At 37.6% G+C, this 25,120-nt stretch overlaps 3 protein-coding genes across 4 annotated transcripts; 2 read left to right on the top strand and 1 right to left on the bottom strand.

The window, feature by feature from the left end:
• The first annotated feature begins 6,087 nt into the window (after positions 1 to 6,087).
• On the top strand, positions 6,088 to 19,514 carry XET1 (probable xyloglucan endotransglucosylase/hydrolase protein B). 2 transcript variants are annotated; one of them, NM_001302279.1, is given in 7 exon segments: positions 6,088 to 6,381; positions 6,478 to 6,672; positions 6,816 to 6,916; positions 7,033 to 7,226; positions 8,482 to 9,171; positions 11,738 to 11,740; positions 19,503 to 19,514. In NM_001302279.1, coding segments are annotated over 4 exon segments (885 nt in total). In that variant the 5' UTR covers positions 6,088 to 6,381; positions 6,478 to 6,482; the 3' UTR covers positions 8,882 to 9,171; positions 11,738 to 11,740; positions 19,503 to 19,514.
• Positions 16,472 to 18,582, top strand: LOC103950432 (UPF0481 protein At3g47200). The gene is given in 3 exon segments (XM_009361633.3): positions 16,472 to 16,965; positions 16,968 to 17,287; positions 17,534 to 18,582. Coding segments are annotated over 3 exon segments (1,431 nt in total). The 5' UTR covers positions 16,472 to 16,724; the 3' UTR covers positions 18,404 to 18,582.
• LOC103950365 (heparan-alpha-glucosaminide N-acetyltransferase) lies at positions 19,037 to 25,059 on the bottom strand. The gene is made up of 14 exons (XM_009361562.3): positions 24,881 to 25,059; positions 24,420 to 24,742; positions 21,661 to 21,798; positions 21,469 to 21,550; positions 21,198 to 21,274; positions 21,015 to 21,121; positions 20,790 to 20,904; positions 20,551 to 20,667; positions 20,369 to 20,460; positions 20,177 to 20,243; positions 20,019 to 20,097; positions 19,813 to 19,904; positions 19,516 to 19,659; positions 19,037 to 19,423 (listed from the first exon to the last, which is right to left on the bottom strand). Exons 2-14 carry the CDS (start codon positions 24,717 to 24,719, stop codon positions 19,397 to 19,399), a joined length of 1,437 nt encoding a protein of 478 aa, XP_009359837.2. The 5' UTR covers positions 24,720 to 24,742; positions 24,881 to 25,059; the 3' UTR covers positions 19,037 to 19,396.
• Between the last annotated feature and the right edge of the window lie 61 nt (positions 25,060 to 25,120).

Below are 25,120 nucleotides of genomic sequence, written 5' to 3'. Positions count from 1 at the left end.
AAATCGAACACTGGCTGCAATAAGATGGTCTCTGGTATCTTTGATCCTTTGTAGATAGACAAATACTAAATCGGACCCTTTCTGTATGTTCTGAAGCTCTGTCTTCATCTGAAAAATGGTAGTCTTTGTAACTGTATAAAAACTTTCTTTGAGATTTGTCCACATTGCATGAGAAGTTGTATTGCCAAGCACACAAGAGATCGCAGTAGATGACAATGTAGCTATGAGAAGCTGCATAAGAGCACGATCATGCATTTTCCAAACCTGATAGGCATATGTTTCAACCCCTTCAATATTCGCTTCATCAAGAAACCTTGGTGGACATTGCTTGGACCCATCAACAAAACCAAGAATTTCATGACTGTCGAGCAGAAGATTGATCTGAAAACTCCATACAAGATAGTTTGAATCATCCAATTTGACTGTAACAGAAGACGACACAGTAGAGATGAGACTTGTAATGGGCAATTGCACAATATGCAATTATGCTGCGGTAACCATTGTTGCAACCACTAGAGAGTTCTTGACTTCGAACTTTTATCGAACAGTTGGTGTGCAACTGTGTAGGAGACGAGTATCTTGAGAATTGGGACTTTGATGAGCCCAGAAATCTTAGAAAAAGTAACAAATCAGAGGATTGAGAGAAAGAAATATATGTGTCAAATAGTATAGCGGAAGCTTTGGATTCACCTATGGCGATGATACCATGTAAGTGTGAACACGAAAAATTCCTGAAACAAGAGACAAGAATAACGTGTACAAAATAATATTTTTGTGTTTAATGATTTTGGGTTACGATCTCTTAAATTTGGTCCTCTGATTCAATCTCCGTAAGATGTAGATTTGTTGATCCAAGGGCCGTCGAGGCTTGATCTTGGATGAACAGTTGTAAGTTTCTTCAAGGGCCTTCGTGGCTTTGATCTTGAAGGTTGATGGAAGTTTCTTCAAGGACTTTCGGGGTTTGATCTTGAAGGTTGATGGATGAGCGTTTCTTCAAGGGCTTTTGGGCTTGATCTTGAAGAATGGATGTGTGGATTTGTTTGTTGATCCAAGAGCCGTTGGAGCTTGATCTTAGGATGAACAGTTGATGAATGGATCTTCAAGGGGCGTTGGGCTTGATCTTGAAGAATGAGTGTATGGGTTTGTTGAGGTTGTTGATCCAAAGGGCCGTTGGGGCTTGATCTTAGGATGAACAGTTGTACACTTTCTTCAATGGGCCGTCAGGGCTTGATCTTGAGTTGGTGGAAGTTCTTCAAGGGCCGTTGGGCTTGATCTTGAAGGAGGATTTGACGAAGAACGAAGAGTGCTTTCTTGATCATTCGGGATTTTCTTGAGAGCTTTAGAACTTTAAGGCTTCAAGGTTTTGGTGTGTGGGTTTGTTGAGTTTATTGATCCAAAGGGTCGTTGGGGCTTGATCTTAGGATGAACGGATAATGAATGATGAACACTTTCTTCAAGGGCCATCAGGGCTTGATCTTGAGTTGGTGGAAGTTCTTCAAGGGCCGTTGGGGCTTGATCTTGAAGGATGGTTTGACGAAGAACAAAGAGTGCTTTCTTAATCCTTCGGGATTTTCTTGAGAGCTTTAGAACTTGAAGGCTTCAAGGTTTTGGTGTGTGTATTTGTTGATGTTGTTGATCCAAATGGCCGTTGGGACTTGATCTTAGGATGAACGGATGATGAATGATGAACACTTTCTTCAAGGGCCGTTGGGGCTTGATCTGGAGTTGGTGGAAGTTCTTCAAGGGCTGTTGGGCTTGATCTTGAAGGATGGTTTGACGAAGAACGAAGAGTGCTTTCTTGATCCTTTGGGATTTTCTTGAGAGCTTTAGAACTTTAAGGCTTCAAGGTTTTGGTTTGTGTCTCTTCCTCTTGATGGAGAAGCCTATTTATAGGTTTTGAGAGTGAATCACCACCACAAAATTTTCCCACCCAAGCACTATTACCTAATTTTCCCACTTAATGCAATATTGAAATTGAAGTGGTCTTATTTATGGCCTAATTTCCCACTTAATACAATATTGAAATTGAAGTGGTCTAACAAATGGCCTAATTTTCCACTTAATGCAATATTGAAATTTGAAATGTGCTTGCTTTGTCATTGCCTAAATGAGAAAAACTTGCTTTGATCTGTAATAGATTGAAATGTGCTTACCTTGTCATTGCCCAAGTTGAGAAGAAAAACTTGTTTAATCATCCAAGGGTATTTCTTCCTATTTTGTTGAGTCACATGCCATGTATACAATTTGTACGACACGTGGCGTATGCCATGTATGCCCTGACACGTCAAAACTTTAATACGTTGGTGAACATTTGTTTCACCGAAATTTCGATGTCTACAGTAAGAACTACAAAAAACTTAAAGAAGAAGAAGAAGAAAAAATGCAGAAGAAAGAAGAAGAAATTAGAGAGAGAGATTTAGGAGAGAAAACCAAATTTAGAAAGAAGAAATGACTTTGTTATTTTTTTCACACTCAGTCTGCACAGTTTACAAACTGTTATATCTTGTTACAAAACCTTCTCACTAAGCTAAGGACTAACTGCTGTCTAACTACCTTATAACAAACTATATAGTCTCTTAACAAGTGTCATTCATTTCTGCTATAGATTTATCTTTCACTTGAAGTTGGTTTTTCTCACTTAACTATTCTTACACCATATAACAAAAGTTCATCATTAAGTGATAATCTGTCCCAATAAAACAATAACATATAAATTACATATTTTTTTATTCATTTTTTAAAAGATCATTGTAATATTAAACTCGGTACAATATAAGTCTTTCTCGATAAAATAAAAGATTATTTCATCACAACACATAACAAATTGACAACACTTATCTGTTTGAGCACATGCTAGGCATTTGGCAAGACGTCCTTTCTCGATCAACGATCCAAAGTTACCTAGTTGATTTGAAGGGGATTTGACAATATATGACATAAAATATTTTGTATTATGATTTTAGATTGAGAAGATTCATGTCATGTGGTCAGGCTAGCTACTGTTGCAGCTCTCAGCTGACCATCCACATGCTGTTGTTCCGGATTCATGTATACTCATCCGGGCAGACGATCCTACGGGATCCAAAATAATTAGGGGCATTAAAATTATTAGGATGTTATATTTGTATATATTTTTATAAGAGTATAAATTTATAAAATTTGGTTCAATAGCAAAGAAGTTTAACTAGAAATGATGGTTTTGTTGTTTGAAATTAATAAGGAGGTCTTGGATTCAAAACACCATGTGCGCTTATTTATTACTTTTCAATTTTTACAAATTTCTTTTCATAAGAGTATAAATATAAAAAATTTGGCTAAATGATCAAGAAGTTTAATTAGAATCAATGATTTTTGTTGTTTAAAATTAACGAGAGGTCTTAAGTTCGAAATGCTAAGTGCATGTTTATTCTTTTCAATTTTTACGAATTTTTGTTTAGTTGTTATGCGCTAACCAAATTTTTAGATTAAATTTGCAAATCATATAACGTGTCATCAAAAAAATTAATTTAGTACCAATTTATTACTTATACATATCAATTAAGGACTCAAAAATATCATTATTTTTTTAGTCCCATACTGACAAGGTTAGTAAATAAGAAAAAACACCTCACGATTTATACAAAAACACTTTAAAAGTTCAGATGGAAAACAAAACTCATATCTATCTACTTGTAAATCCAGAGTTTTTTTGTTTTCTTCTCGCGATACAAAATAAATTAGTTTTTCCTTGTTTATAAATTATTAAGTTTGAAATGTTTTTCTAAGTATAATTTTATCGATGTTTTATGTATGAAGACAAATAATTTTCTTATATAAAGTGAGGACCCATTTTTTGACGTCGCCTTGGATCTCAAAAATCTGTAGACCGGCCCTGATACTCATGTGCACCACCCGCCGATTCCTTCTTTCTTCCAGAGTTTCATCCTCTGTTGTTTTTCTTTGGCTTTGTTCACTTTAGTAAACCGAAATACTCCCCTCTTCCGTATGTTGTGTGTTGCGTTCTCGTCAAGCTATAGTTTTTATCCATTTCTTTTTGGGATTCTAGTACATCATTCTATATCAACAAAAATATTAAATACTTACAGGCTAAGTTATGTCTACATGCGTCGTAAGAGTTCTTTTAGTTGGGAAACACTTTATAACTAGGACATTTATCTTAGACATCATGATAAGCATTTTTAACCAATTTAAAATTACTTTGAAATAGGCTCAAACAGACTATTTGATCACATATACAGTGGATTTGGTGGAAGTTTAGTACGTGGTTGGAGAAGACATGCGATTCTGTAGACGAATTCAAACTTTTTCGATATAATATGTGACAAGCGTTATCCTTACATGAAAATATCCATGCCGAATATCAAAGTTTATATTGAAAGAAAGACTTATAAGAATCAAGTTTATTATCTTGTAACGATATAAACCTGCTTCATGGAAGATGTTTAGAGAGCTGCTCCAATATCATTTTTTTATTGGCATGTTCCATGCAAAAGTAGCATTTTTGTAAGAAAAATAATCCTGGAATGTGAGCTGTTTTAACCGTAGGTCAGGAGAGGTATGTATGTATTAAATATGTACAGCACGTGTCGTCGTCCCCACTAGGGCAAACCGAAAGGCCCTGAGAAGCCGTCCGCACCTGCGCTACAAAATCTGTGCTTGGTTCACCATTTTACTTTTATTTTTATAATTTTTTAAGCTTATCTTTGACAATCAAACACTGTGCTTTGCACTAGCACCCAACCTTATCAGAATACCATTTATACTCTTCCTTGGTGGGGGATTTTTTTTTTTTTTTTTTTTTGGGGCAAACGTAACATGCATTACCATTTACCAACAACAAATATTACAACACAGAGGTGAGGCCTACGAACAAACAATAGGGGCCCAACCAAAAGTTGAGACCAAAACAAAGAAAACACAGAAACAATCGGAGCTACTATATCTTTTGCCATAACCGTCGTTGCAACCACCAAAACAAGAGTTAATATAATGACAAGTATGGGCATACAATTGCTCCAATGCCCCAGGTTTTCGATGAAGACTTTCCTGCACTCCGACACGAAAGTAAAAGAGCATTTTCAATAGAAATGTCACTCTGAAATGTTAAATTTCATTGAAAAATGTTATGGAGAATTTCTTGAAAGTGGGAGAGAGTCCATAGATACCTTGTGCTAACATATAAATCATTATACCAAATTCATGAGGTGATAAAAAATTTATAGAGAGTCATATTTTTGTAGTCTCCTTAGCATTTCTCAATTTTATTTTAAAAAATGCTATGAAGACTCTTTCAAAGTGAAACTCTTTATTATCTCTCTGACATCGCACAATTTAACGTCAATTCTTGTACTAATATTACAAAACATTGTACTAAAAATATAAAGTCACAAAAAAGTTTAGAGGGTCCCACGCTAAACATTTACTCGGTTTCCATCAAGTAGCAAAGATCACTAAACCGTGTCATCATCACACTAAACATTTACTCGGTTTCCATATGCTAATTCCACAATTGACTCTTTTGGTTCAATAGAGGCAACCAGTTGCCAGTTTCACGCAAAGAGCTAGCTGTGTTCCAACTCGATGACAAAGACAAAAGGTGCCCAGAGACTCACTTTTCTACACGTAGTGGCCCTGGTTACAGCAAAAACATTGCACTTACTGCGGTATGGCAGTGGCCGTTGGCCATTAGCCTGTCTCTCATTTCTCATTGGCCACAAAAGATAGAAAAACATAGTCAGACAGATGAAGGACGAGATATTTTTTCAATTTACTCGGAACATGGGAATTATCATTACAAATCGAGAAATATTCAAAATAAACCATAAAAGGTAGAGGAACTTGTATGTTATGGTTACGTCCATGCTAATATATAAACAAAGACATTTGGGCGTTTGATGTATTCTTGAAATAAGACATTATCATGGCAATGTACTCGTATTATAAATGTTCTTTTTTTTTGATAAAAAAAATCATATCAACTCAATCGTTTAATAATACGTCATGTAACATCTTATTTTTTGAATATTAATAAAATTTTCTATAAAAACAGCCGAAATTTATCCATAATAATAATAATAATTAAATTCAAAAACATCCTTTAGCATTCGCAAAGTCCCTTCCTCTGTCCCTGCCAAAAGAAAAATAATTGGACGGCTGTACTGCTCAGAGCAATATAATAACATTCTCATCAATCATATTTATTTTAATTTTCCACAGGATAAAAAATTGAGCAGAAAAGAAAACCCCTGAACTACGAAATGCAGATAAAATCGGACACTACAAATAGGGCTGCCCTCCTCTCATTTTTCCTCATCACACCTCAAAGTGTCTCTCTTTCTCTTCCTCTTCCTCTTCCTCTTCCTCTTCCTCTCTGTGCTGGAGGTAATGCCCTAGAATCTTGAAGAACCCTCCTTTCAATTCTTTCAAGTTTCAAAGCTTTTGATAATTTTGTGTTTTGGGAACTTCTGTTTTGTGCAGAGAAAATGGCTTCTTGCAAACAATGGACTGTGTTTTTGAGTTTGCTGTGTTTGGTCTCTGCAACAATGGCAGCACCCCTGAAAAAGCCAGTTGCGGTGCCGTTTGGCAGAAACTACATGCCCACTTGGGCTTTTGATCACATCAAGTACTTCAATGGAGGCAAAGAGATCCAGTTGCATCTCGACAAATACACAGGTACAAAGAGAAACAACTCAAACCAGTACATATATATGTTATTAGTATCGCTCAAGCGTTGACCAGTTAGTAAATTAATCAAACGATACTTTTGAAATTTCATATTATGGATTCTTACTAGTATTTGGTTTTGATTTGTGAAGGTACTGGCTTTCAATCAAAAGGAAATTACTTGTTTGGCCACTTCCATATGCAAATTAAGATGGTTCCTGGGGATTCTGCTGGAACTGTTACTGCTTATTATGTGAGCATTTTCTTCTCAATTTCTTTCATTCTTTTTCTTCATATTAATCTTCATTTTGTTTTCCAAAGTTTTTTGAAACGGACGTTGAACTCAAATGTTTTATGCTTGTCGTTCAGCTGTCTTCACAAAACAACGAACACGACGAGATCGATTTCGAGTTCTTGGGGAACAGGACTGGACAGCCATACATTCTGCAGACCAATGTGTTCACGGGAGGAAAGGGGGATAGAGAGCAGAGGATTTTCCTCTGGTTCGACCCTACTGCAGCTTACCACTCCTACGCCGTCCTCTGGAATCTCTACCAGATTGTGTAAGTTCTCTCTCTTCTGCCCTCTTTCCATGAGAGAGGAAGTACGAAAATAGTTGAAAACTTTGAGTTTTAACTTCTAAATTAAAAGATAAAGTGAATAATATTAGAATTAATTTTTAAGTGTAAAAATATTATTTTTCATTAAAATGAAGAATAGGAGTTTTTGTTAAGTTGTCATTCTTTGAATTCCTCTCTTTTCAAGTACATTTTCTCGTTCTCTTTTGAATTTTTATCAATTTTTTACATTGAGACTTAAAAAATTTAGATTCTAATAAATATTAAATTATTTTTAATTAATACTGTAAAACTCGTGAAATATTATAAAAGAATATAAAATATATAAAATAATTATTTTTAATTACTTTAGCCATTAAATTTAATCATATTAAATTGGATTCAATGAATTTATAAATATAAAATTTTAAAAAAATACACATATATAATGGGTCAGCTTCACTAACTCGTAAGGAATTCTACGCTAAATTTGCACCAGAAATAAGTTTTGAATTTAAACTCATATTTACTCTAAGAATTGAAGCACGTTGTGGTTAGTTGAAAACCTAAAATTTAAATTTTATTTTTAAAATTTAAATTTTATTCTAAGAGTTGAAGTAGAGCTAACTCTTATTTTCTCGATTTATTATTTTTTTAATTTATTCAATTTAAAAACTGAAAAAGTAGTGCAAGTGAAAACAAAGATAACAACAATCACGTGACGCGTATTATAAAGTTATAAATTATATCGGTCTTACGTGTAAGATACCTTGCACCATCATAACATTTGCACCAAACTCATAAAGTTCAGATTTTCCACTGAGAAACGGAAAAAACAAAATCTAGCAAAACCCTGGTGAATCAAAGATTTTCAACCGACAAACATGGAACTTTTTTGGTCACCAAAATTATTGCAAGAGGGAAGAGTCTCCACTTTTTCTTCACTTTTTATTTTCCAACTTATTTTTATGTTTTTCAAAACAATTGTTTCGATAGAAAATTCAATGATTTTAGGAAGTTTTAACGAAAAATTTATGGTACTGTTCATTTTAACGAAAAACTACATTTTTACATTAAAAAATCAATCATGATACTATTTACTCTACCTTTTATTTTATCCTTATCATTAAAATTCAAAGTTTCATATCATTTTCGTTAGTTTTTCTATGATCTTATCATGTTTGGCTTTTTTTATTTTTCTAAAAAAATTGGGTAAAGTTCATATGTGGCTGACGTGTCCCGCCATTTCATGCAATACCAGATTCTTGGTGGACGACATACCGATCAGGGTGTTCAAAAACAGCAAAGATTTGGGTGTGAAATTCCCATTTAACCAGCCCATGAAGCTCTACTCCAGCCTGTGGAATGCAGACGATTGGGCTACTAGGGGTGGTCTGGAAAAGACCGATTGGTCCAAGGCCCCGTTCATCGCCAGCTACCGGGGCTTCCACATCGACGGCTGCGAGGCCTCCGTCGAAGCCAAGTTTTGTGCCACCCAGGGTAAGAGGTGGTGGGACCAGAAGGAGTTCCAAGACCTTGATGCTCAGCAATGGAGGAGGCTGAGGTGGGTCCGAAGGAAATTCACCATCTACAACTACTGCACTGACCGAGTCAGATACCCTTCTATGCCACCGGAGTGCAAGAGGGACAGAGACATATAAACCAAGAGTAAATTATGATTAGGCTGATATACTGGCAACATCTCGTGACGTTGTTACTGTTACGAGGATATATAAACGGTTTGTTTTGTTCGAGTGAGTGCACCGACTGGAGGAGAAGATGACACGTACTCAGTGTTCTTAAGTGTTGCATTGTTTTTTCTATCGATTGTATTGGCGATTAGCATGCAGATTAATTATCCGTTTGAGTGTTATTATCTTTAATTCCGTTTTATGATAAAGTTTAGTAAATTATTTTTTAACAGAAGGTTTATTAAATTACCATACTTTATATTAATAATATATAGTTTCTGTGTTTTCTTTACTATGGTGGATATTAAAATAATTATAAGATCTAATTATGTTGATCAACGTAACGTGGATTCATGTGAGTGTTTCTTTCTCTTTGGAGAGTTGTACATTAGAATAAGAGAGTTTTAACGAAAAGTTTATGGTACTGTTCAATTTAATAAAAAATCATATTTTTACACAAAAAATTCAATCCTAGTATTATTCATTTTACCTTTTATTTTATCTTTATAATTAAAACTCAAAATTTTCAAATCTTTTTCATTAATTTTTTTTAAAATAATTTACAATGTGATTCCCCAGCAGCAAGATCTGGTAAAGGTAAAATTATTGTTCTGTCTGTCTGACAATAGACAGATGGGTAGGCCACGAGGACTGCTTGCTCGCAGTTTGAAATGTTTTGGAAGCGTTTTCATGGGGAGGATATTCTGAGATCATTGGATAAGGTGGTCTCTCTAATTCAAAAATATTTGAAGCATTCAACTTCAAGAAGATCTCTTACGAGTTAAGACCTTGCGTAAATAAAAAAAGAATAAAAATAGCAAGATAGCTCAAGATTTGGAAGGAACATAATTGTTCTCGAGGAAGAAAATATTTTTACACTAAGGAGAGAAGGAGTTTGGCATAATGGGCAACCTAATTTGGTATCGAATTCGCTATCCACAAAATTCGAACTTAAGACCTTTCACTTCCAAGTGAAGATAAATACTATCAAACGTATAACTGAGTGGCTCATAAATGTAACATTTAAAATAAATCTTCTCTTTTTTGTGGTAGTCATAATATATCGCACAAAATTAATCGTCATTACAATTCATTTAGATATTCCAAAGTAATTTAATTTAAAAGGAATGAATTTGAACGTGGCTGCAAAAAACTGAATACATTATCCTCACTAATTGGTCAAACTCATAGTTGCGTATTTTCTTCCTTTGGATTTGCTCGAAATTGAAGAAATTACAGAGGAAAGGTGGTGGTTACATCCACTATCAAAAGTGAAACTTTGGTGTCTAAAGTATTGGGTATATAAGTATTTCTAACAAAAAGAGAAGGGAAAGGAGGGGAGTGGTGCATCCCATAGAAAGTGACATGGAGACTTGGGAGTCACCTTGTCTCACTTATATTAATGCAAAAATTATGCAGATTTTCCGGGTCGAAATTGATTGACTAAGATGGAAGCACAGCTAGATTTGAAGGGGCAGCAATGAAAGTTGGAAGCCGTGAAAAAGAAACTCTGCCGAGACACCATCAAACAAGCAATTTGGTTTGAATGGGGGAGTGGGGAAAAGCAAAGAGGTCATTGTTTAGGCACAGACGTTAGATGATCTGGAAATGGATGTGTGACCATTTTATCAAGTAAATGTCAATGTTTACATGTGAATTTGACAACTGCAATCTATCACATAAAAATGGGTTCTTCCGATAAAGCACTTTCTCAAATTATAATTATGCTTACACTTTGAAGTTTAGAGTTCAAGTTTAATGTCCAGGTGAGTTTGTATACCAACATCCTACATGCCAACTAATTCTTACACTGCGTTTAGATGAGAAAACTTAAAATTACTAAGAAATCAGAAAATAACAGAAATTGAAGTGGCCGAATTTTATTTTCTAAAATATGAGAAATTTCTTGTTTGGTTAACCTAAAAAAATAGTAGAATTTAAGTACGAAATTTAATGTGTATAGAATCATTGATATATAAATTAGAGATAATAGTTAGGATGCTAGTAATGGTGGTGGAGACGGCAGGTGATGATGGTGGGTGATGGTGGCGGCAAGGGTGGGGAGACAATGGTATGTGGGGGTGGTGGCAGTCGTGATGGTGATGATAATGGTGGGTGGTGATAGTGGTAGTGACATGTGGTGGTGGCCACTTATGGTTCAGTTTTTTTGCATTTTGTATTTTTAAACTCTCATTTATGAAAATTTAAAAATGACACTAATTTCTATGAAATTTAAACTTCAGAATTGGTGTATGTAAATTTCTAAATTCTAACTTTTGTTCAAATTTCAAGTTTATTTGTCTTGTCTAAATGCAGTGTTAGTTTAGCGATATCTTTCTTCTCACGGATGGTTAATTTAAATTATTATAAGGGTAAGGGTCATGTATTCACATTTTAAGGTTTAGAGTTCATAAAGTCAATATTTGAATGAGGAAATTACTCCATAAACAACAAGAAGCCACGTACCAATGTACTCATGTGTAAGACATGTATCTCTTTAACAGGATTACACTATAAAGTCATAAAATATCAGCTATTTTATTCTTCCATAGCATGACTGTGACATACCGTTTCAAAATTTATCATTTATTTATTTTACAATTTTGAAAAAAAAAAAAAAAAAGTGATTTAAAGGGCGTTTTGGTCATTTTAAAATTTACTTTGGTACTTGGAGGTGATTTTTTTTTCTTTTTTTGATGAGAAACGATAGCATTTTATCGAGCAATCATAAGTCAATCGATATCAAAGAGGGCCTCCACAATCGAGTCCGGAGGCTCCTCAAACCAACAAAACTCAATAGGAGAAGAAACAGCCAACTTGCCATACCATGTGCGGCAACGTTAGCAGTACGGTGCACAAAACAAACTTGCGAATCCCCAAAGGCCCGCAAACTAACACGGATGTCATCCACCAGAAGATTCATGGGAGAAGACCCATGGACTCGGTTACCAATAGCTTGAACCACTTACAGTGAATCACTCTCCACAATAACTCTAGGCAAATTCCGTTCCACAGCCCAACGAATCCCCTCACGAACAGCAAGTAACTCCACCATGGTAAGACTCGATGCAGGGGATATTTGGCGAACAAAACCTCCAACATAGCTATCGGCTTCATCACGAAATACCGCACCTACACCTCCCACATTCGACCCAGGGAGAAAAGAGCCATCAACATTGATTTTCACCCACCCAGCCGGATGGGGACTCCAACTCGACAACGCCTGAAGTGGACAGGAAAGATGAAAAACTAAAGCTAGATTAACCACGTTGTTATCCCAAAGCAAAATGTTCCTAGCACGCCAGATACCATACAGAGTCATAAATAGCAAAGCTAATTGACTTGAAGATAACTGATCCACACATAATGAGAGCCAATCACACGTTGAAGCTTGCGCCAGGAGCCTTAACCCCATTTTTAATTGAGAAGATGCGTACACGCACGAGCAAATGGACAATCTTTGAAAACATGTAACGCCAACTCCGAATAGGAACTTCAAAAAAAAAACATATTTTGTCCACTACAACTCCCTTGGTTTCCAAATTAACACGAGTAGGTAAAATATCGCTACAAGCCCTCCAAACACACATCTTAATTTTGCTCGGGATAGTCGCCTTCCACATAGCTTTCTAAACATAAGCCCTTATCGAAACCAGGTGTGAAAAGGAAGCCTCAAAACGGCGATTGAAAGCTACCTTATAAGCACTCTTTACTGAGAACAAACATTTCACATCATAATGCCATATTAACTTATCTGGAGGCAATCTGCAACTTAGTGGAGTTGCAAGAATCAATGCTGCCTCACAAGGAGGAAATAACTCATTAACCAAATTATAGTTCTAAGATGCCGTTTCCGCAACAATCAAATCTGTTATATACTCCACTCCAACAACCGGGGAAGAAGGCATGAGAGGTCGAAACAAATGGGGACGGTCAAGCCACCGATCATGCCATATTCTTATCGAACTACCATCCCCTACCCGTCAGCGTGTCCCACTTTCCAGGATTGATCTAGCTTCCAAGATGCCTTCCCAACACACAAAAGGAGATGACCCTAGTGACGTCTGCCAGAAAGTGTTATGAGGAAAGTACTTGGCCTTCAATAATCGGGACGCTAAAGAATCTAGATTTTGAACCAGCCGTCAGCCTTGTTTGGCAAAGAGCGCAAGGTTGAAATCATACAATGAACGAAAGCAAGGACCATCATCTTCCTTGGACCGGCACATGTTTTCCCATGACATCCAATGGAAGCGACGGGAACCTTCACCATCCCCCTACCAGAACCGATAAAGTATGCGCTGAAGATCCTCGTAGAAGGTTTTCGGCAGAAGAAAACAATTCATTGAGTAAATAGGTAGAGATTGCCCGACCACCTTAATAAGAATCTCCTTGCCCGCAATGTTGAGTAGCTTTTCTTTCCAGCTTTTTAGCTTTTTCCAGTGACGATCCTTAATATAAGAAAATTGTTTAGAGCGGTTCCTCCCAAGCACAATAGGCAAACCAAGATAACGATCCTACACATCCACACGTATTACACCTAAGTAAGCAACCAATTGATCTTGAATATCCCGCCTAATATTGGGTGAAAATGGTACCGCACACTTCTGAAAATTTATACACTATCCAGAGGCCACTTCGTAAAGTCGTAATACTTCTTAAGATACCAACACTCCTGGAACGATGCTCTCATAAACAAGAAACTTTAGTCAGCAAACAACATATGAGAAATAATAGGCGCCTCACAACAGATAGAGACACCATGAATAAAATCGAGCCTTTCATAACGAGCAAACAAACTGGTCTCTTCCACACTGAGAAGAAATAAATAAAGGGAGAGAGGATCCCTTTGCCTGAGCCCACGGATGGGAGCAATGTACCCTGTAACATCTCCATTAACTAGAAAGGAGTATATGATTGAACTAACGTAGCCTATAATCAAATATGTCCATCGAGGATCAAAACCGAGTTGCAACATAATTTTCTTGAGAAAGTTCCATTCGACCTGATCATAAGCCTTGCTCATATCAAGCTTCAAGGCTAGATAACCCCGTTTACCCATTCGAAGATTATGAAGGTAATGACCAAACTTGGAAGCTATAAGGGAATTGTTTGAAATTAATCGGCTTGGAACAAAAGCACCTTGCTGTGTTGAAACAATTGCATCCATCATCCACTTTGACCGATTCACAATAACTTTAGCCCCCATCTTGTAGAGGACATTACACAACGCTATGGGCCGGAGCTGGGTTATATTTGTCGGCTCATGGACCTTAGGAATTAGAGAAACAGTGGTATAATTTAGTTGCTTGAAGATGCGGCCAGAGATAAGGAAAGACTTTACAGCAACAATCACATCCGTTCCAACAATGTCCCATAACTTTTGATAAAACAGAGGAAATAACCCATCTGACCCTAGAGTCGTGTGTGGGTCCATTTGGAAAAGTGCCTCCTTAATCTCGATATCCGAATAATCAGCGCATAGCATACGGTTGATATCCTGAGCGACACGCTTGGGAACAGATTCTAGAATCACATCACAAGGGAACTCACCATTTGATTTGAACATAAAGGAGAAATAGTCAACTACAACCTGTTCAATATCTCCAGAGGAAACACACCAAGTGTTGTTTGCATCAAACAAACCTTTTATACTATTTTTCTGGCGACGGTTAGAAGCTTTCTGATGAAAATACCTCGTGTTTTGATCCCTATCCTGCAACCAGGTAGCCTTGGACCACTGCTTCCAATGGGCCTCCTCCTGAGTAAGTAGAGACTCAAGCTTACTAAAGAGAGAACTCCTGAGCTCCCATTCCACCCCATCAGAAGGTTGTTGAAAAAGAATTTGCATTTGGTCATGGACCACCTTAATTTCCTGTTGAACAAAACTTAAAAAGCGCTTCTATTTCAACAGTTCAACACGAATTGCCTTTATTTTTTTGCAAACACGATACGACGGTGTTCCAGGAACACTCTTGGAGGTGAGTTTAGAATAGACGGATAGAGCTCAATACCATGAGCGCATATACACAAACTTTACGAGCCTTGAAATATGAGAAATTTGGTCTTTTGCACATACTATGAATATAATTACTGAAATTGGAAACCTCCTATTTTGAAAACTTTTTATCCCATATCCTTTTACACTTGTCGAGGTCACTACCTTAGGTTAAGGAGTGAGGATCTCGAGGGTCCTCAAATCACATACTATTCATCGTACATTGTACAATCATAAATCATTGTAAATTTTTTATTTAAAATTAAATATAAACAGTACCTGATGAATACTAACCGCACGATGTACAATAAACGAACGTAATTGGAGGATCTCTAGAATCCTCATAAAGAATCTGCAATCCTCTCTCTACGTTATGGACTCATTTGGTCCCACAACATTATCCCTTCCAATCACCATTTTCTAGAAGAAAAAACTTTCCTTTTGTTAGAAATCCAACTTTACCCTCAAGCTCGACAGGATCTCTTCATTTCTTCTTTAACAGACTTTGAATATCGTAATTTTACAATCCAATCCAATCCAATCCCACTAACTAAACAAGCCTTAACTCACTAATAGAGAAAAAGAAATGAGACAGTGACCAATAAGTATGTTTTCATGACTGATCCTGTCACATCCCGGCCCGGGTGGGACGACTTCCCGGGCCCGCTCTACCACCGTAGCACGATATTGTCCGCTTTGGGCTTACCATTCCCTCACGGTTTTGTTTTTGGGAACTCACGAGCAACTTCCCAGAGGGTCACCCATCCTGGGAATGCTCTAGCCCTCTTCTCGCTTAACTTCGGAGTTCCTACGGAACCCGAAGCCAGTGAGCTCCCAAAAGGCCTCGTGCTAGGTAGGATGAGAATATACATATAAGGATCAGTCCCCTGGGCGATGTGGGATGTCACAATCCACCCCCCTTAGGGGCCCGACGTCCTCGTCGGCACATTTCCGGCCAGGGATAGGCTCTGATACCAAATTGTCACATCCCGGCCCGGGTGGGACGACTTCCCGGGCCCGCTCCACCACCGTAGCACGATATTGTCCGCTTTGGGCTTACCATTCCCTCACGGTTTTGTTTTTGGGAACTCACGAGCAACTTCCCAGAGGGTCACCCATCCTGGGAGTGCTCTAGCCCTCTTCTCGCTTAACTTCGGAGTTCCTACGGAACCCGAAGCCAGTGAGCTCCCAAAAGGCCTCGTGCTAGGTAGGATGAGAATATACATATAAGGATCAGTCCCCTGGGCGATGTGGGATGTCACAGATCCAACTTTTACTTTCATTTTAAGAAGCTGGAACCCATTTCTTCTTTCCACGTTACGGCATACACCAATCCTTGACACTAAACGAGGGTCGAGTGTCCATTGTAGTATTTCAGTCTATAGAACCAGATCATAAGGCTGAGGGCCTGCAGGCCTGAGGCTTTTAGTGCAAGTAGGAAGCCAGTAGAAAAAGGAAAAGTTTAATTAAACCAATTAGAAACTTTGTCTTCTGGAGAGGAAACGAATCACAGTAGCAGTTGCTTTGTGATATTTAAGACCGATGAATCTTTCACTTCTGTCAAATTAAGAAAATGTCGTAAAGTTGTAGAGTTTATTATGAGAACTCCTGATAACTCAATCTAGCTTTAAAAAAGTTGACATTGTTCAGACAAATGACCGATTTATTGTTCTAAACTACTTTTGCTTGTCGGAGTGAAGATCTTGCTTGTAATGCAAGAATCAAAAGATTTGAAACAGTTCCAATTTTCGAGACAGCATATATAAAGGAGCAGAATAAATTTCGGTGTCTGCAGCCTGTGGTCGATCAACGATCGCCATGGCAGACACGAAATGGATTATTCAAGTTAACGAAGAGGTCGATAAGATGCAGGATCTTCCGATAGAGGAGGAGCATTGGAGCAAGGGGTCGATATACAGATTGCCAACCTGCATCACGGACGTTAACAAGAAGGCCTACAAGCCCCAGGTGGTCTCATTCGGGCCTTACCATTTCAATAATTTAAATCCAATGGAAGAGCACAAGCGCCGTGCGCTTGTCCATTTCCTGAAAAGATGTGGAAACCTGATGAGCTGTTCATCAACGCGCTGGCTGAAGTGGTGCAGGATTTGAAGGACTCGTACAATCCGCTTGAGCCTGAGTGGAAAGGTGATACAGATAGATTCTTACAGTTGATGATTCTGGATGGCTGTTTCATGCTGGAAGTCTTGCGGGTTGCTTCTCATTTAATGGATGATTACGCTCCCAATGATCCCGTCTTCAGCAACCACGGGAAGCTCCATATGATGCCGTACATCAAGCGCGACATGTTGATGCTTGAGAATCAGTTGCCGATCCTGGTTCTTGACAAGCTGGTTGCGGTTGAGAGCAATGACGCTAAGGTATACGAGTCCGTAATGTAGAGAGTGTCAATCTCACGTCAGGAAATCAAATTGTTGCACAATAATTATATAAAATCTCGAACCTCTGCATCTGCACCCATTGCCAATTGATTTTCGTTGGATGCTAATAACTTAACACATAAGATTCTGTATCCCATGTGGGATGCTCATGTTCTAACACATAGTCCTCTGTATCCTATGTTGATGTTTTTCGTTGCACAATAATCTCTATTTGTTTTCTGGCAGGATGAAGGGTTTGTCATCAAGCTCCTAATCAAGTTCTTCTCCACCGGTACAGCAGCCTCAATCATGGGAAAATGTGTGCACGCATTGGATGTGTATAGGAAGAGCCAGCTTCAGGGAGAGCCCTATTGCAAAACAGGTCACTGCAGACCAGAGATGGTGAATCGTCACGAGGAAATCATCTGGTCAGCGACAGAGCTCAATGAAGCCGGGATCAGATTCAAGAAAAGCAAAACCACTAGCCTCAAAGATATCTCATTCTCCGGGGGAGTCCTCAGGCTCCCATCCATCATTGTGGATGACACCACCGAACCCATGTTCTTGAATCTGATAGCGTTTGAGCGCTTCCATGTTGGGGCAGGCAACGAGGTCACATCCTATATATTTTTCATGGACAATATCATAGACAATGCCAGAGATGTTGCCCTCCTACACTCAAAAGGTATCATCCATAGTGCCCTGGGAAGCGACAAGGCAGTTGCGGATCTTTTCAACTCGCTCTCTAAGGACATAACGCTTGATCCAGGCAGCAGCCTTGATGCGGTGCATAAGAACGTGTATCACTACTGCAAGAAGCCTTGGAACGCCTGGCGCGCCAATCTCATGCACACTTATTTCAGGAATCCATGGGCTATTATTTCCCTCGTTGCCGGTGTCTTCCTCTTCGTGCTCACTATAGTTCAGACCGGATACTCCATATATCCCTACTACTTTCCAAATGATGGTTCTCCCACCTGTGCATGTACTGTTAACAATTCTACTAGCCCTGCGCCTCCTCCTCCGTCTCCACCAAACGCTGCAGACTCCACCGCACCATCAAGATTTATAATTTCTTTCGTTCTTATGTCGGTTGTATGGATGCTTACAGGTTGAAGATGGTTTTGATCATTCCCAACAATCATCTGTGGGTTTTGGGAGGTTTCTTTCATAATTCTTCTCCATATTTGTTTGAAAAATAAGCTAGGTGCTAGTCGACCGGTGGATTGAGGCCTAGTGTCTAGGCGGATTTAAGTAAATCTATTGTATTTCGTGTAAATAAGTGTCTGTTTACAAAAATATATATAATTTCATCATAAACTAGAAAATAGAATGACATATATATTATGAAGTATTAGAACACAATGAAAATATAAGGAGCAAACATATAATGTGTGTTTTGTTTAAATGTTGAATAAGTCTCTTATAATTTATTGAAATAATAAAATGCAAAAGGAAAGTTATCTATTTTATATCGAAGTAAATTGCAACCAAGGCAGGTGTCTAGGCGGGTTTGGACGGGCTAGAAGGGTGCAAAAGCTGTCTAGGCGGGCACCTCAACAGGTCTAGACGCCCTTTCTAAATTTTCAAATTCCTAGACAATAATCATGACGGTGGCCAATCGTCTAACGCTTAGATTATGATCTTTAGAACAATGGTTTGAATGATTTCTTGTTTGCTCGATGTCCAAGAAACACCAGATTCATTTATCTTCCATCCATAAATAATTCATCAGTGAGGGAAAATGCATGTTGCAAGATGACGATTTCTCGAAGTAGTATTATATAATGATTGATTTCATAAAAGTACCGACACATGAATAATACCCCGTTTCTAAATCTTTCCATACAATTTTCAGTCCTCACAAAGAAAATTTGGGCCTGCTTCATCTTCTGTACAGAAGCTCCTACTATCTACATGGAAAGAGTGGGGGAAAGACCGCGTACCTGCCGGGGCCTCTACGAAAGACCAAACTCCGCATTCTTTCATATCTCGAAATGCAACTAACCAAAATCAGTTGAACAATTTGGCTTCTACAGTCCAAGAAAAAAGTGACTCTACTTGCGCGGGCACTTCAGTCATATTACCCGAGAGCTGCTCTTTATCACTTCATTTTCCGATTCCAATCAAGGTAAGCTGCAAGAGATAATATAGATTATCAGGCTTCCCCCAATAAAATCCAAAGAGGAAATGACATCTAACACAAGAAAGAAAGAAAAAGGAATTACAATGTTGTTCTCAGGCTTCCCCCAATAGAATCCAAAGAGGACAACTGGCAATATATTGCAGGCTATGAGTACGAAAATCATCAGTGCATGCATTCCCATCCATTCCATCACAATAGCGGGGCGCCTATAGCCACACACATCGACCTGAGGGAAGAAGAAGAAGAAGAAACCGTGCAGTGTGAAAACTAGGAAGGCCGAAGCATGAAGTACTTATGCTAAGACGGTGTCATAGAGAGAATTAAAAGAAATTGTGAAAAAAGTTTCTCTCAAATTCCTTGACTTGACTTGAAACCCTACCATCAAGTAAATTGCAGCGAAGAGAATTCCAGCAGCACCAGCTGTGATACACATATAACTGAATGTGTAAAGAGCCTTGTTAATATGCATGCCTGAGAAAAAAGAAGCATAAAAAGGATAGTTTAGTGATAAAAAAATTGCAGCTAATTTCATTCTATATGTGTGTGTGCGCGCGCGTGTAACAAAATTGTACTGGAATTGCGTACCAATTAAGTCGAGGGTGAGGCCTAAGACTACAAGAGACGAGGATGAAATAGACCAGTGTAGGATTCTTTCCCGGTGATCCTGCATTTGGAGGGAGTAATAGTTACAGAGATGAATCCTCTGAGGAAGAAAAGAAGTACCTGATATGAAGTTTTCTCACCTTAAAATGGACAATGATGTGCCCGTAGTGCAAACCAACCAAGCAGGTAACAATAGCCATCATTGAACTGCAACGACGAAGGGCAAAGCAAATAAATTTTAAAACACAAAAAGATTAGAAACAAATAACTAAAATACATGTCTCTCGAAATTGTAATGTAATCGGATTCTGTAAAGAAGTAAAAAAAGACACCTCAGAAGTCCTTCAGGATCAAAAGGGGCTTGGCACCAAGAAGGAGCATCGGCAGGCAACGGGCCATAATCAGGGGAGTTAATACTGCATTGCTGTAAAATAGCAAATAAAAGTTAATCATTACTAATGACAGTGAGGAACACTGCAAATAAATGAAATTAAGTAAGGAAATAGATTCTTACCTCCGTTCGTGCGTAGACTGGTCTTTTATATAAATGCTCAATCCCCAATATCGTACGATCAATCATCCCAACTGCATTGCAAGCCGATCCTGTGTCACCCCGTACTCCACATTTTACCTACAAAAAAGAGATGAGTATAAAAGCGGGATATATCTTTATAAAGCAAAACATACGCCGAATTCTCAAACATATTATGAAAAATTAAGGTAAGAACTAAGAAACAAATGATGGAAACTTACTGAAAATGTTTTTAGTGCAGAGGAGGAATCGACAGGAATCTGGTACTCCCAATCAGGAACGTATAATCCGTATAACAATGACAGGTATATCGTGGTGATTATCAATGCCACCGCCCTGAGAAACAGGGCATACATTTTTTAAAATGGAGCAATATACACATTAGTGTTCGAGTGGTGCAGAAAAACAAAAAAATAGGGCTACTAATGCAGATAAATATTACTTACAACTGAGATCGATATTTCCTGAGCAGCGATCTTCCTGAGTTGACATTACTATCACGCTTTAGCCAAATCTCGCACAATGCTGCTACAATATATCCAATCGCAATTCTCTGTGAACAAAAGAATTAGTTAACTTTTCTCTCAAGTTTCTAACTTAAGAAATAACCCTACTGAAATACAGCATACCTGTAGAATGCCCATCCATCTCATCTTTGTGATATCAACCCCGAAAGTAAGATCCTTGACGCGATGGAAAAATCCGCCTGGACAAAAGATATGTCGGACATTGCTTAGTATACAAAATCTTATAGTTTGCAAATCAAACTTTGCAGTAAAAGTCTTTTGTAGAAGACATAAAATTACCAGTTCACTATTGCCATATGAACATATCAATCAAATGTTAATAGCTTGACAATAGAGAAAAATTTCGGTTTGACTGTCTAATATATTAGTGTACCTTGAAGAAAAAGGCCTAATGCTAGAAGCTTCAGCGTCCGTAAAACTGCTTTTTTCGTAGCATCGGCTCCGCATGACGGTTTCTGTACGCAGAAACATTTATCTGTTAGCTAGCTTCTTCTTAAAACTGTGACGGAGATCACGTAATCATGAAAAAAAAATGAATTGATGGAGCAAGAAATGTAAAGTGTACCTTGTAGGCAAGTGCAAGGGAAAGACCAACAATAAACAGGAAAAATGGCATGACTAAATCTGCAAGGGTTAAACCATTCCAAGGTGAATGGTTAATTGCAGGCATGATTCCACCCATGTCGTCCACTATTATCATCAGCTGCATCAAACAATGGCAAGCAATTATGGAAACGAACATAACAGGATTCACAACTACCGGTGACTATGGGTCGTGTTTAATTTATCTATTTATGTTGGTATCATGTTCACGTGAAACAACGGCTAATCGACATGTCAAATGATGTAATAAATAGAACAATACAAGCAGTTGTACTAAAACAAGGTATGCGATTATGAACAGAGTTCTATTAAATGTTGGGGTGTGATATCCACATATCCCTTTTTACTTCTCTCACACCTTTTTGGTTTTTAACCGTCAGATTGAATGAATTGAAAAAGATCAACAGATAGAAATTAACAAGAGTGCGAGATAAATGTTTTTATATTCGTACGAGTTAGTAGAGCACAAGTTATGTAAGATGTATATGAAATTGTAATTAGATTTTCGTTTTTTTTTATGAAATATTGAAAGAAGAAGAGAAACTGCTTTTGCACTGGTTTCCAAGTGGCAGGCATTCAGAGCTTTTTGACATAACTCAAAGCAAGTAATGCCTGCAACACGTAAAATATTTGATAAATCGACGCCATGCAAATTTATGGATGGACCAACCAGCTGGAGTTGCAGCGACTGCGGGCGAAGCCGACATACTTGGGACGTATGACCCATCTCTACATGTCAGATGCCATAGATTTGGTACATCAGCCCATCACATGAGAGTAAGAAAAAGTAAAATACCCATATTCCGAATAGGAGAGATAGAAGCTTATCTACAACATCGTATGTATAACACGAGAGTGTTTTTGATAAGAATGCTGTATTTGGATCACATACCAAATGAATAAGAACCGACATGTTATCCAAATGCGCATACTAAAATTAAAGAAATAAGAACCAACACGTGATCCGAATGCTCATACTAAATTTTTATGACTACAGGTAAAATAAAATATATTCCGGTTATATATAAGAATCTATCAAAAGTGGAGGTAGATTTTAGGCGCACGGTGGTGGAGCTCCAAGTCACTCGATGCAAAAAGCAAAAGATAGAGAAATGGGCATTGATTGAGGAGGCCGGTGTCTTTTGATCAAAGCCTTGCAAAAGGAGAGGCAAAAGGAAAGACAAAAGGAGGGTGTCGTGTCCATTGCATTTGATGTCGCATGTGAATCGAGATCGGATTGGCACACGAATATTTACAAACGGATTGATCACAATAATAACAAGAAGATTAAATCTTTTTTTTTTTCTTTCATTAAATTACGTAATTAGTCGGTGGATTTGTATTATAATTTAGATTTCTTCTCTGAATTAAAAAAATGTTAATTTTCGTTTTTGAATTTGACAAAATCTGAAAATTGGTTTTTCCATTAGGTTAATTACGTGGCATCAAGATTTAAAATAAAAATTAAATTTATTAAAAATCTAGTATTTGAAAATAATAATTCCAAGAATTTTAAATAGTCAACATGTTTTACTTTTAAATAGATCGGTGGTGTGGATGCCAGAGGCTGGAGGTACGGGGTGGCGAGGATGGTTGGAGGTAGGGGTTTGGGGTGGATGGCCGGAGGTAAAGGGGGTATGTAATTAATTTTTTGGCAAAAACATAGAAGAAGATATATAATTAATTTTTGAGCAAAAACATAAAAGAAGAAAAATTATAAAGAGACTTTTTTAAGTGAAAATTTTCATGGAATCCCTGAAAACCCACAAACTAATCTTAATTTTCATGCTAATATTAAAAAATATTATGTAAAAAACATAAAAGATGCCACTTTTGCAATAATTTCCTTAGCATTTAAAAGAAGATATCGATTTTAGACCGACATTAGGATTGAAAGGAAAGAACACAAAGACATGAAATTGATTTTTGACCAAAACCATAAGAGACGATCATGCAATTAATCATGATACCCACAAAAGAGGGAATCCATTTTATTTCGTTGATTTGGATTTTATTATTTTCCATTTCTTTAAACAATCAAACAAATTTGAACGGATAAACAAAGCCGACAAAGAAGAGATTTTTTGCCACAATCTTAAATTTCAAAATTTTCGCAGCAGATTAAATCACATTCATCTAACTCATTCAAGAATTAAAAATGAGTAAAATACTGCACTAAAAACCAGTTCAATTCTCCTAAATTTTATGGTGTGAAAAAACGCTACTCACTATTGTTTTCATAACGAAAAACACATAATAACAATAACATTATTTTATTTCTTAAGGGGCTAGTTTAGGGTCTATATGAAGTGACATGACCTACTTAGCAAAAAAAATCACTCAGCTCACTCCTGTTACTATTTATTTACAACATATTTTTGTTATTTTGATTAAAATTCAAAATTTCCGAATCCTTTTAGCTAGTTTTCTTTTAAAAAAATGCAAAAAAAAAATCAAAATGAAAAAAACATCGAAACGGTACCGTATCACCAAACGAATGAAAATTCATTTCGTTTCGGTTTACGGCGTCGAAAAGCATCCGTATCGTGCGCCTTTCAGCAAAAGGCAAAACTAAAATCTACCAAATGCCTTCAAATATTAACCATTAAAATTTATTTTCATCAATTAAAATTTATTTTTATCTTTTTTCATTACCAAAAATAGAAGGCAAAAAAAGAGAGAGATGAAGGAATATGAAAATCCAGGGAAAGCAGACGTTACCGCAACCGTGAGTCCACGAAAGACGTCAAGGGAAACAAGCCGTTGCTGCTGTTGCCGCGACTTCGAAGGCAATGACGCCACCGCTGCTTCTCCGTTACTAATAAACTTACAAGCGGCGCCCCCGACGCTGGTGGGAGGCTTTGATATCGGCTGGACGGCCATCTCAACATCGTCGTCCATATGACCATCACCGCCGGCACCACCACCGTCACCGATATTAACGTTCTTCCCCATGATAAGATCCGTCATACCACGTTTTTCATCGTCCAAGTACACTTTAATAGGCTCGTACATCGCCATATCTCCCTACCCTATTATGGACTCTGCATGTAAATGGACATGATATGCAAATCAGATAACAAATACGAGAATTTTAGAGTAGTACGTAATATCGCTCGTATTCAGAAGAAAAAGGAAGCAAATATATGGAAATATGAATCTTCAATATTGGCAACACAAACCTGATTTTGGGGGGCAGGAGAGATCAAATAAAATAAAATAAAACTCTGACTATTTTTGTTTTGGTTTGGGAAGGGGAGCGGAGCCGCAAGGAGAAGAGGCAGTACCTTGCAGGACTGCGTTGGAAATGCTCCCCAAGTTTTCTGGTTTCTCTTTCTCCTCTGGTTTCTCTCTCCCCTGGCTATACATTACCCTCTATATATATATATATATAACCAATAGAAAATGTGAATAGTGATTTT

This window comes from the organism of the source record quoted next, unplaced genomic scaffold, assembly GCF_019419815.1.
Source record: "Pyrus x bretschneideri cultivar Hongxiangsu unplaced genomic scaffold, Pyrus_bretschneideri_v1 Contig74, whole genome shotgun sequence".
NCBI lineage: Eukaryota > Viridiplantae > Streptophyta > Magnoliopsida > Rosales > Rosaceae > Pyrus > Pyrus x bretschneideri.
This window is presented reverse-complemented; position numbering and strand designations above follow the sequence as displayed.

Excerpts from the sequence above, each read along its gene's own strand:
- XET1 (XM_009361563.2), top strand. The coding sequence starts at position 6,258 with ATGCAGATAAAATCGGACACTACAAATAGGGCTGCCCTCCTCTCATTT. Across the intron at positions 6,917-7,032 it reads GAACTGTTACTGCTTATTAT|CTGTCTTCACAAAACAACGA; the intron begins GTGAGCATTTTC and ends CTTGTCGTTCAG. Across the intron at positions 7,227-8,481 it reads TGGAATCTCTACCAGATTGT|ATTCTTGGTGGACGACATAC; the intron begins GTAAGTTCTCTC and ends ATGCAATACCAG.
- LOC103950365 (XM_009361562.3), bottom strand. The coding sequence starts at position 24,719 with ATGGCGATGTACGAGCCTATTAAAGTGTACTTGGACGATGAAAAACGT. Across the intron at positions 20,668-20,789 it reads CTGCACTAAAAACATTTTCA|GTAAAATGTGGAGTACGGGG; the intron begins GTAAGTTTCCAT and ends TCTTTTTTGTAG. Across the intron at positions 20,461-20,550 it reads CAGTCTACGCACGAACGGAG|CAATGCAGTATTAACTCCCC; the intron begins GTAAGAATCTAT and ends GCTATTTTACAG.